Below are 13,180 nucleotides of genomic sequence, written 5' to 3' on the forward strand. Positions count from 1 at the left end.
GTTTTTATTTGTTTGTTTCATATATCAAATTGATTGTCCATTTCTTGTGTTACAATTTATGATGAGTTATCTATTTGTTATGATTTGATTGTCAATAAACATATTGGACTTGAAGTAGACGATAGAAACTTTGAAAATAATAATAATAATCGATTGAACCGATTATACTGTACTAAAAATTATAGGTAAGACTTGAGAAGTTGATGTCTGAGAAGGACAGAGTTGAGGCCAAACTCGAGAACTCACAGTCAGAGTTAGGCAAAGCTAGGGCTGAGTTAGAGAAACTACAGTCAGAAACGTGGAGACAACAGAGCGAATGGGATCGACTTAAGTCTGAAAATGCCAGATATATACTGGAAAATGATAGACTTAGGGAACAAATTGACAGACCAACAAAAAGTGGCAGAGATTCGGCCGGAGGTTATCGGGATAGAGATAGAGATCGTGACCGAGACTATGACTTTCGAGATCCCATATCATCGTTGAGTAAATCAGAGCGATTGTTATCCAAATCAGAAGAAACAGAACGACTGCAAGAAAAACTCGAGAAGACTCAACAAGACTTGAGAAGAGCTCAGGCAGAGCTTAGGATGAATCAGTCTGAACACGACAGGGCCAGGACTGAGATGGAACAACTCCAAGAAAAGGTCGAAAGATCTCAGGGAGAGATATACAGACTCAAAGCCAAACTCGAAAATGCATTGTCTGAAAGAGAGAGTCTGTCTGAAGAATACGACAGAATTCAGTCTCAAATTACTAGATCTCAGATTGAAAAAGACAACGCTTTAGCCGATGCAGAAAAGTCCAGACAAGACTTGGATCGACTWCAGGTCACACTATCTAAGACTCAAACTCAATACGAAAAGACACAATCAGTTCTCGACAAGACTCAGATAGAATGCGAGCATTTGCAGGAAAAGTATGACAAAATGTGTTCAGAAATGCGTCGATTACAGGCAGAGAAGGAACGGGCCATCAGTGATGTGGAGCACTATCAGACACAACTCAAAGAAATACAAAATCAATATCAGAAGATTCAAAACGAAAGAGAATTAACACTTTTAGACGTCGAAAAAATGAAAGAAAAGATGGAAAGAAGTCAAAACCAAATGAGTCGATACCAGAAGGATAGGGACTCAGCCATACATGAGACCGAAGTCATCAAAGAAAGAGTTGATCTCTTGCAGACGCAACTATCGAAAGCTAACAAAGATAAAGAGGCTCTTCAGGATGACCTACAGGTGATGCGAGAACGAGCAGATAAGGCACAGAAAATGGCTGACAAATGTCAGAATGCTATCGAACAAAAAGACCAAGAAATCAGATGTGTTAGAGAACAGATGGAAAAAATACAGATTCACTTCCAGAAGACACAAGAAGATAAAGAGATTAATAGAGCTGAACACGACTTGCTTATGGAAAAATTAGACAGAGCTCAGGCAGAAGTGGTTAAACTTCAAGCAAAACTGGATCAAAGCCAGACTGAAGCTGAAAGATTGCATATTGATCTGGAAAAGGCTCAGTCTATTGCTTCCAAAGCAAAAGAGGACAAAAAGAGAGCTCAGGACGAATTTGAAGGTCTTCAGGATATATATGCGCGAACTAACTCACAACTCATCAAAAGTAAAGACTCGGAAGAGAAACTCAGGACTGAACTCGAAAAATCATTAATGGATTTGGAAGTCTTGAAAGAAAAATACGARAAAACACAACAAGATATGCGAAGAGTTCAACAGGAAAAGGATAAACTGCAGACCGACGCCGATCGGGTAACAGTTGAGTTGGATCGCGTCCAAAGTCAACGTCAATCTACACACAGTAGGGATGAAAAGACACAGGAAGAGATCCAAAGACTACATATTGAGTTGGAACAGATGTACGCCAAGATTGAGAGGGCTCAGGCAGAGTATCGCAAATGTCAGACCGAAAAGGAAAGACTTGCAGTCGATAAGGAGTCACTTCAGGCAGAACTCGATAGGTATAAGATTCAGATGAATAAGTTTGAATCAAATCAAGAGAAGACACAATTGGAATTTGAAAGACTTCGCATTGATTTAGAAAAAATTAAAGATAAATACGAAAAGGCAAGAATCGATTTGGAAAGAAGTAATGCAGACAAAGAAAGACTCTTTGTTGAGGTCCAGAAAACTCAGTCTGAATTAGAAAGATTCAAATCTGATAAGAGTTCGACACAACAAAGAGAGTCGGCAGCCATCGAGATAGAGAAGCTCTACAATGAGGTCGAAAAGATACGCGAAAAATATGAAACGGCCAGAAGTGAAATGAGTCGACTTCAACAACTTAAACAACAACAAGAACTCGATATCGAAGTTCTTCAAAGAGAATTGGATTCTTCAAAGGCTAAGATTGAAAAAAATAAGGCTTCAGAAGAAAAACAGAAATATGAGATCGAAAAAGCAATGATTGAGTTCGAAAAAATCAGAGATAAGATGGAGAGAAACCAAAATGAATTAAGTAAAGCCCAGAAGGAAAGGGATKCATTGGCCGTAGAGGTCAAACAGTTGCAGACAGCGCTCAATCAAACTAAAGCTCAACTCGAGGTTGCATTTAAAAACCAATCACAACAACCATCAGCACAACAACAACAACARCAACAACCAAATGGAGACCAAATACAGAAGTATACGACAGAAATCAATAGAATTAAACAATTGTTGACAAAGTCTGAAACGGATCTCCAGAAGAAGCTTTCAGAAAACCAGAGATTGCAGATGGAAGTGGAAAGTCTTAAACAAGATGTGGTCAATTCCAACGCATATATCTCTAAAATACAATCGGGAGAAACGGGTAGTAAAGTAGAGACTGATAGGATGGTCGCCGAAATTAAAAAATTAGAGCAACTCATAGACCAAACACAGATTGAATTGAAGAAAGTGATGAAAGAGAGAGATCAGTTACAAATACAGGTCCAAGAATTGGCTACTGCTTATGAATCGCATCGTAAATCCGGAGAAATGCAGCGCCGGTCGAGTGCTGAGTCACAGCAACAGATACTCGCACTTCAATCAGATCTTCAGAAAATGGATCAACAATTAAGAAAAACTGAGACTGAAAACAAAGAGTTGAAACAAAAACTGGAGAAGTCTTTGCAAGCGATCGCACAGTTTCAGAAACAATTGGAAAGTGGAAGCAAAGAATTTCAGAAAATGGGTGATGAAAATAGACAACTTAAGACACAAGTTCAACAACAACTTCAACAACAACAACAGTTGACACAACAGTTGACACAAAAGGCTGGAATTGATAATTCAAAGATAGTTGAAGAAGTAAACAAAATAAGAGGTGAATTGGAGAGACAGAGATCTGAGACACAGAAATGGATGCAAGAGTCGGAACAATTGAGAAAACAATTAGAAAGAGCACAACAAGATATCAAAGGACTTACTGCCGAAAGAGATCGCTTCCAGAGTCAGCTCGAAAAGTTGGTCAATGAATTGACTCAAAAGGAGGTTATCTCACATTATATTCAWTATTTGAAAGTTTTTTTATCATTTAGTATTTGATTCATTCATTTTTTATTTGAAATTTTCAATTGTTTGATATAATTTGAAATAATTATTACAATTTTTCTTATTTGAATTTACGTTTCGTTGGGTATTTAATTATTTATTTGTCATAATTGRTCCCTATTATAAACTATAGCAAAATACCTTGATTATTTTAATTATGTTTATTAATTGAAYTGTATATTATGTTGATTTATGTTAAAATTTATGTTATGGTTTTAAAAACATTAATTTAATATTTATATTAATAAGTAAGTATATTGTTTTTATAATTATTGTTTGATTGTARTTTTGGTCACTAAACGAATCAATGTTTTGTTTGTTTTATTTTATTTGTTTTATTATTACAACATTTTCCACAAGACCTTTGAATGTGTTTTATAATATATGATACTTTATTTACACATTATTTGATATCTTTTATATCACACATTTTTGCACAGAATATTTTGACCTATGTTTCTATGTTTTTGACAAATATATTGATTGTTGTTTTAAATGATAGCATGACTTACAGTCAGCCAAACAGCAATTATCAAAAGGCATTCAACAGCAAACACAGCAAACGACTCAACAAAACGCTGAATTGCAGACTTTGCGCAAACAATTGGATGAAAGAGCCAAAGCATTGGATGAGACCGAGAAGTTGCTGAAGAAGCGCCAGCAGGACATCGACCAAATGGAGGTTCAGCTCATGAATGCACTCAAACAGGCGTCGAGTGCGGCGCCCGCGGCGGCCGGTAATGAGGCGCTCGTCAATGACTTACGCAAAAAGTGTGAGGCATTGGAAAAGGATAAGCAAAAGATAATGCAAGACATGAAAAAAACCAAAGACGAGTCTAATAGCATTCAATCAGAATTAGAGAGACTGTTGAAGATTATGTCGACCTCTGAGGAAGAGAAGTTCGCCTTAAATAAGCAAATTCAAGAAATGCAAAAGTGATTATCATTTTTTTTATAATATAAAACAACTTATTTTATATATTTTATTATATGAATAGCGCTCTTAGAGCTGCACAAAGTAGTGGTTCCCGAAGGAATACTCAAAGTGCCCAACAGCTAGAGGAGGCCAGACCTCAGGCCAGACCCCCGTCAGCGACTGGTGCACCACCCGGTCCAACACAACAGGGGCCACAACAGAGACAACAACARCAGCAGCAGCAGCAACAACAACAACAGGTATATYTTAATCATTTAATCATTTTATTTAAATATCAATTTAGATATTTTATGGTAGTTTAATGTACCGTTATATTTATAAATTTCATTTACATTCAAATGCTATTTTAAAAATTAATATGAGATTTGCAYTCTAAATATAAGCATTTAATATTAATATTATTTTATTTAACTATTATATGATATAAAGCTATAATTTTYATTTAAAGCAATTGTCRTATATTTTAAAAAATTATTTGAATCTCTAGATAATTGAAAATAATTTTTCATTTCATTAATAGCTTTTAAGTTTACTTACAAAATATAGATATCATTATCTTAAATGCATTTTAACTCAAAATACATGTCTTACTTAGCATTAAATATTTATCTCGTTTAAGACAAATACACTATATATTTATACTCATAAAAGAAAACACAAAACAGATAAATATTATATAAAGACTATACTATAAAAGCTTAGTTATGTCGTTATGTAAGCTAACAGTGTTAAAAACAACAAAGAAATTATTTATATGACTTTTATTATKCATTTTTCAAAATATATTATATAAGCATTTTCTACTCAAACAGTGTTTGTCTTTGCAATAATAGCCTTATTTAGTAATAATAATAAATTTGAATACATATTTATATACACTGTATTTTTTGCTGATTATATTCAATGGTTAGTCTAATAGTTATTATAAATGATTTTATTAAATAATCCGTATTTCCTTAATATAAAATTTATAATTATTTAATATTAAATCTTTATTTATGTGTCATATTTATTGTTAGAATATTTATTTGAATAATTATTTAATTACTAACTTTAAATATATGAATTGCTACTGTTTATTTTTGTATAAAAAATAATTGGTTGGTTTAATTAGTGAATTATTTATTTTATATATATTATTTAAAACTAATTAATWATACACTAAGAATTTTCAGCAAATAAATAAAATTATAATTTAATTCGCTAAATTGTAAATGTAAAAATAGACAAAATTATAAATATTTAATTTTATCTAAAATAATAGCTATTATCTAATMTTTTAATATTATCTAATAATAATATTATATTGCTAAAAACAGWATGTTAGACAGTGCTATGYTTAAGTAAATTATATATAATATAAATTTATATATCAATAATAAAATGTAATTTTGTCACAATTGGCAATTTTGGCWATTTTGACCATTAATCCAATTCCTGAAGTACGACACATTAATAATTTATAAACAGATAAATATCATTACTTAAAATCAATAGACCAAAGRATAAATAATATATAATAGTATTAATCGATATATAGGGTAATCAGGGGTCAGCAAAATCATATCTCTGAAGCCAATTATTGTATACTTTATATGAATAGATATGAATTTGATTTTTCGGATCAATTCATTAAATAAGACAATCCTAACGTTTCAGTATATAATATATACTATATATTATATAATGAATTTTACGTGTTTAGTATACTGTATTAAAGCTTAACTGTTTATGTAATACTGGATAATACACATAAAATAGTCAACAATCACATAAAATGATGTGTTATKTGGAGTGGACTACAGATCCTATYGGTTCGGTTTAACCCTAAAAATCTGATCCGAAAACGGTTTTGTAATTTTGGTTTTACTAAGAGGTTATAATTCTGTTTAAAAAATTAGTATAAATTCCATTAGAATTATTAATTATTTTAATTAATATGTTTGGTTTGGATGAGAAAATATATGTTACTTTTTCTAWCTMTAAATGTGTTAWATTGTATTAGACTTATTTGTATAAMATTTTATTTAAATTATTCATTAATTAAATTAGTTTTTATTKTGATAATTATATTATTAACTTAATCAGATAATTGARTTGCATAATATTTTTTCTAATATACTTATACTGTATGTTGTGTTGTATWTATTGTATAATATTATATATATATATATTATTTTACTATATCTYTAATAGTAATAATAAATTTGTTTCTTTTAAACTAATAAACTATTTCTTATTTTTCTTCCTTTRCCTACCTTTCTATTGGTTAACGCATTACTTAATCTMTATTTCATTTTAAAACATCACTAATAATAATAACTACTCTAATAATTGACTGGAAATATAYGAACATTGACTAACATTTACATAACTTTAACATCGATCTTAACTTCAATTCATTATCAAATAACATAACAACAACTACAACAAACATAAAACAACTTTTTCTTGTATTCAATGTCTAATGTCAACTAACTGTCTGCATGTTATCTACTGTCACCAAACGGACTGACCCGACACATACACATACATTATGTATATAAACAACTATAGCCTTCCGGTCCCTCGAGTTTCTTCTCTAGCTTCTTCTAACTGCCATTTTTATCATTAATTGCATTAAATAACTCTTACATATTWAAAAAAAACTAAACATATTCATCGACAACAATAATAATATTGTCAATAAAACACCAAAACTTTCCTCATTTTTTATTAAAAAATAAATTACTAATCAAATAATGTTTTACGTGCGATGATGTCATGTTTGTAATATTATACATATTATACAAAAAAATTAAATAAATAAAACAAAATTTTATTTGTTTTGTATTTAAAAAATAAATTACATTATATGTAATACAATGAACACAATATAAGAATATTGAAATACAGAAATATTTGTTATTTAGTATTTGCTAAGTTTGTTATTATTTATATACAAATTATGGATTATTTATATTTAATATATATATATTACAGAATTTTTTGTTGATAATTGCTTAAAAAAATTAAAATTTATGTATCGAGAAATTGTAATTTGTATATGAAATTGTCGTTTTTTGAATACAATATACACACAAATTTGTGAATATTAAACATATGATTATAAAAATTATAAGTTATATACATAAATATACACGTTATATAAATATACTGTACTAATTGGCAATAGTTTTGAGGAAAAGTTAATATCAAGTAAACGTTTATTTGTTTTATTTATTAAATTTATTAAAAAATATTATTTGTTGGCATAATATTTGCTCTGAACTATCTTTACAATTATGTGATCGCATATTTATTATGATTATTGTTTATATTAAAATTGAAAAATAGTTTGTTATAATTAATGTTTGTGTTGAATACACACTTTCGGTATATATATACACACTTGGAAAACCAGGGATTTATAAGTTATATATATATTTATTAGTTAATAATTTTTAAATTATAAAAATATATTAATTGAAATAAATAAATTAAAATCTATATGACTAATAAAGCTTATTTAACAACTAAAAATAATAACTAAAATAAGAATAACAACAAATTAATTAATTAAAATAAATGATAAATTTTAAATTTCTTGTTTAATTTATTATTTAATTAACAATATTTTGTGTATMTTAAAATACTATTATACTTATTATAATTAAGATCTTTCAAGCAAAATAATTAAGGTATTTTTTWATTATATATATATATATAATYTAATATATTTTTCCAATTATTAAATTTTTATTTGGTATTTAAATTAATAATTTATTATTATTTTTTGTTGTTTCTATGATTTGGCACACAATTATCTATTATCGATTATTTGGAAATTTGACGACTATTTTTATGTTACYTCATTATCACTGTACTATATGTGTATATTTTGTTTATTATGTTGTTTTATTTTACTATAATTGTATAAATTATATAATTTTGTTTGAGAAGTTTAATAACTATAATAGTAATAATGATAATAAAAAATTGAGACAAATTGAATACCTAAATGAAAGAATCGAAGAACTCGAAGAAGCCCTTAGAGAGAGTGTCCGAATGACCGCCGAAACTGAGTTTGAAATGAAAGATAAGGAAAACTGTCTCCGAAAGGCTGAGGAACAGGTTTGACAAAGTTTTACAACAATTGGTTTATATTTTTTAATTGTTTTTCAATATTCAAGATTGAAAAGTTGATGTCCGATATACGTGCCATGAATAAGGTGTCCAATGCCACGTGTACTAACTGTCCACAACTTAAAGTCAATATGGATTGGTTGGAAACAAAGTTTAAAAAATTATTGATTGAACGTAACAAACAYCTCAACGAAATATTTGATATGAAGTGAAGATTTTAATTTTATACAATTTGTCTCAATATATATATATATATATATTARTTATACTAATTATTATTGTTTTACTTCAAGACTGGAAGGTCTTTCGTCAGCTATTAGTGAAAAAGACGCTCATTTAGGACAACTGGAAATGTGTGGCCTTAGAAATGCTGAAAATGCCAAAGAAGTGGACAGAATAAAAGCGCAAAAGAAATTTCTTATGGATCAACTCAAACAAGAGGTTTTSTAACCATTGATATGATATGTATTTATTTCAKTTGATTTAATTGATATTTCTATTACAGAATGAAAATCGTATCAAACATTTATTYGATACCAAAGAGATCTTAGCGGACATTCAGAAGATATCACACAATAATAGTCATAAATTTTTTAATAAACATAAAATATCACTTTAAGTGCCAATAATATCATTTTCATATAAATCTCATAWTTTTTATTAAACATATCACTTTAATTAATGTATTAGTATAATAAACTTRTATTAATTTATATAATAAAATTATTTTACTTAAATTTAATRTTATTAATTTGTAAATAAAAATWASACATTCAGAATAATTTTAAATCTTAATAATAATAATAATAATTTTATATTATAATGTTAAAAATAATATAYAATWTATTAGAATGTTATACTGTAATGTATAAATTTTGTTTTTATTTATTATATTATATTTACTATTACCRTAAATTYATGTTTTCCMCATATGGAAATAAAAAAAATATGAAAAAACGTTTTCATACTGTAAAAAACTCGCATTTTTTAACCACCCTGGTTAATTAAACGAGTCTGTAGGGAAAAGCAAAATTGGGGAAATAGKRAACTGTAAAACCGATAATTAACAGTATATATTAAAACAGGTATATTTAGTTAACTATTACCGGTWATTAATTAATTATAACASTGTTTAACAATAAATGAAATTTRTATACATTAACAGTATTTTTACATATTATAAATCGGTAAATATATAACATATTCAAAKGGTTTGGAACAATTAGAGACAAGGGGTCCAAATACAAGGGGTGGSAAATTATTATTCAAAGTAAAAACWATTTTTCATAYTTGTACAAAACTCGCATTATACATATTTTAATATGGGGAAAAATACAAGATTTAACGGTAATAGTGTATTACTAGTGTAGTACAGTATATTGTAGTAACACTAACTAAWAATATAATAATCGTATATTACCGGTAAAAGTAATATTTATCAATATTTAGCCATCAATTTATTAGTTATTGTGAAATACTTATTAAAATTGAAATTAACTTYAATTAAATCATTATAATATATTATTACATATTACTGGTAATTATAATATAACTTATTTTATTAAACATAAAGCATATGTCGGTAAGAATAATATGATATACAAAAATCAATATCAAATCGACATATTTTACAATAAAGTTAAATCTTAATCAATYAAACAAAACACAAAATTATATTTATTGTCAATAAATGTTTAAACTATTTTAAAGAATATTTTTAATTATAAAATAATAATATAATATAATAYTATCGATAAATCACTTGTCAATTGCAAACCAAATGTTTGGTTAATAATAATTATATTATTACACAAAAAATCAATGACTTCTGTGAACACAATAATTAAAAAMAATACAAAAAAGTCTTTGACGACAATCACTGATATTCTGTGTATTTCTTTGAGCTTCCGTACACTTTTTCCGTCGGATATTTGGCCGCATTTTTAGCCAACTTTCGGGTGACGGCTGCGGGCAAATCAACGCGACACCTATCGGCCAAACGGACCAAATATACGAGACAATCGCTAAGCTCTTCTTCGAGCGCTATCTTCTCTTTCGGTGTCCAATCTTTGAGACCAATCTGACATTCATTCTTCCATTGAAAACATTCCGATAGTTCGCCCATTTCGGCCACGAGTGCCAACAAGACATTCCTCGGTGTGTGAAACTGTTCCCAATTGCGTTCAGCAATGAATGAGGCGTGTGATTGGCGGACATCTTCAAGAGTCGGACTATTGCTGAAAGTAAACGAGTCTTCAACAGGTGATCGGTCTTTGACTGCATCTGAATGTTTRTCGTCCGACACAACCACCACGTGTTGTCCATTTACACGTATAGTATTGTCATCGATTGCAGTAATCAACGTCTTGTCCATTGTGTGTGTGATGTCTTGGATTAACTTAATTCAAGTCGTCTTTTAATTAAATATATGAATCAATCAAATGAAKMAATCAAATGAAGAAATCAATTGTTTTGCGCGTAAAGTGTGTGCACTCTTGTGGGCCGAACATCAATGACGACACAAATCAACAATCAATTCAAACAATTTAATTAAAATTATTATTAATATTAATATCTATTGATATATACAATAGATTTACTAATATATTATAAAGTATTATAAATTAAGTAATCATTTGGTTATCAAATATGAATATAACAACTAAAATGTGTTAATAAATAATTTTTAATTGAGATCCTCAGCGACGGCTAAATTCCATAAAAAGTTTTCCAGATTTGGATTGAGATTCCGTTGACGAAGCGCTTCCAATGTAACCACAGAACTACTATTGGATCCATTGTGTTGGTTACACGTCTCGTCAATAGTGCCCATAATTTTCAAGTTATTAATGATTTCCAGATTCTTATCACAGATATCTTTGATGACATGAAAATCATTATTATTATTGATGTCCGCCTGTCTGGTCAAGAATACGGCGATTTCTTTGTGTGACTTTGTCATTGCAAACACTTCTTTGCACGAGTGGTTGACAGTGATCTCAACGGCCGCTAARTTGACGTACAGATCGTACAAATCGATGCGGTTCTGGGCCTCAGACTCGATAAAACCTGCGATATAGTGATTATGYAATTGTAGGTCTTGTATCTCATCCGTAGAGCTCAGTTCGACAAACGGATACAATATCTGATAGATGTCCGGTCGGTGCCAAATAAACGCTGGTAACGCCCGAATAAATTGTAATAATGTATCCAATTTATGGTGATATACAGCTACCCGACGCTTGAGTATTAAAGCCGTATAGATGAGTATGACATCCAAACCAAACATTTTGATTATTGACTTAATTGGTGACTTAGAGTGGATCACTTGCGGACAATCATAGTCTTGGACATTGAATTTTTGACAGTKATTCAGATGTTCTTCATTGATGCTAAACGAGTCGTTTATCAAAAGTGTTAAATAATAGGACAATAGTTTCTGAATGTCTCCCGTTTTCTCATAGATTTTCATAAATATTTTGGTCAATACTTCATATTTCTCGGGATTAAAATCTTTTGCAATAATTACAATTGAAAACTGTTTGACATCTGGTAATACMTTTGAAGACAATGGTAATAATTCACTGGTTTGACTATAAATCCATAGATTATTATAGTGATGATAATAGTATCGGTTGGTCACAACTTTTGATAATTTTAAAAATTATAGAAATTAATTAAAATASTCAATCAATCAATTATTGTAATTAATATTTACGTAAATTTGTGTCAAAGTATTGATCATTTAATCGCTTCTCAATATATGCACGCAATGTGTGACCCAATGAAGGATACGTCCACTTCATGGACAGTATGTTATTAAGTTGACTAACAAACACATGAATAGATGACAATTGTTTTATTGCCTGCATTTGGGTTGTCATGCCTTATGGATTCATCAGTTGTACTGATAATACACACGGAAGTGGAGAAACACACCGGTGATGACGGTTCTTGTGGTCAAATAAAATGAATCTATGAGTGCGTCAACCGGTAATTCATAAGTCATTCATTGCTTTTATAATATTAATATTTTTTATAGTAATTGTATGCCTTGTTTGCTGTTTATTCTGGCATTGAATTGAATAATAAAAATATGAATATAATTCCTATTGTTGTTTGCAATACATCAGTGACTATATAATGGTTGATGATATACGTTGAGACCACCAGAGGAAAGTGGTAGCGCTTCTATACCTTCTATACTACAGGTATTATACCGTATACTGTATTACAGTACTACCGGTACATAACTATGTATTCTTGTATTAAATGTTATAAAAATAAACATAAAAACTTGTTTTATGTTTACATTTCATTTTATAATTTTTATATTTTTTTGAAAGCTCATAAATTTTATTAATATTTATTAATATATAGTATTTTTATATTTATTAAAGATAATTCATTAATAATTTTAAATTATTATTWAATATTTGTTATGTATAATAATTTAGTTATTGATGTTTATTATTGTAAGTTATATACCATTGATATAAAAACAATATTGTTTAAATGATTTGTAATATAATCAAAATTACAAATATTTAATTAATTTATATATATATTAAAGATTTATTAAATAATG

The 13,180-nt window shown here is 28.8% G+C and overlaps 3 protein-coding genes across 3 annotated transcripts in view; 1 reads left to right on the forward strand and 2 right to left on the reverse strand.

The window, feature by feature from the left end:
• LOC128961260 (trichohyalin-like) overlaps positions 1 to 9,211 on the forward strand; it is a 28,771-nt gene extending 19,560 nt beyond the window's left edge. Inside the window, exons 7-13 of the mRNA XM_054307477.1 lie at positions 186 to 3,470; positions 4,033 to 4,466; positions 4,529 to 4,706; positions 8,431 to 8,580; positions 8,640 to 8,800; positions 8,886 to 9,033; positions 9,098 to 9,211. Of these exons, the coding sequence (XP_054163452.1) occupies positions 186 to 3,470; positions 4,033 to 4,466; positions 4,529 to 4,706; positions 8,431 to 8,580; positions 8,640 to 8,800; positions 8,886 to 9,033; positions 9,098 to 9,211 (4,470 nt within the window). The remainder of the gene's footprint in view (positions 1 to 185; positions 3,471 to 4,032; positions 4,467 to 4,528; positions 4,707 to 8,430; positions 8,581 to 8,639; positions 8,801 to 8,885; positions 9,034 to 9,097) is intronic.
• Positions 9,212 to 10,354: 1,143 nt separating this feature from the next.
• LOC128961273 (dCTP pyrophosphatase 1-like) lies at positions 10,355 to 11,106 on the reverse strand. Its single transcript, XM_054307490.1, has one exon. It carries the CDS (start codon positions 10,964 to 10,966, stop codon positions 10,469 to 10,471), a length of 498 nt encoding a protein of 165 aa, XP_054163465.1. The 5' UTR covers positions 10,967 to 11,106; the 3' UTR covers positions 10,355 to 10,468.
• Positions 11,107 to 11,278: 172 nt separating this feature from the next.
• LOC128961261 (DENN domain-containing protein 10-like) lies at positions 11,279 to 12,578 on the reverse strand. Its single transcript, XM_054307478.1, has 2 exons — positions 12,311 to 12,578; positions 11,279 to 12,237 (listed from the first exon to the last, which is right to left on the reverse strand). Exons 1-2 carry the CDS (start codon positions 12,474 to 12,476, stop codon positions 11,279 to 11,281), a joined length of 1,125 nt encoding a protein of 374 aa, XP_054163453.1. The 5' UTR covers positions 12,477 to 12,578.
• Between the last annotated feature and the right edge of the window lie 602 nt (positions 12,579 to 13,180).

The sequence above is a fragment of the Oppia nitens genome, unplaced genomic scaffold (assembly GCF_028296485.1).
Source record: "Oppia nitens isolate AA-2021 unplaced genomic scaffold, nextdenovo-longstitch-racon4-pilon3 scaffold5_pilon_pilon_pilon, whole genome shotgun sequence".
Lineage (NCBI taxonomy): Eukaryota > Metazoa > Arthropoda > Arachnida > Sarcoptiformes > Oppiidae > Oppia > Oppia nitens.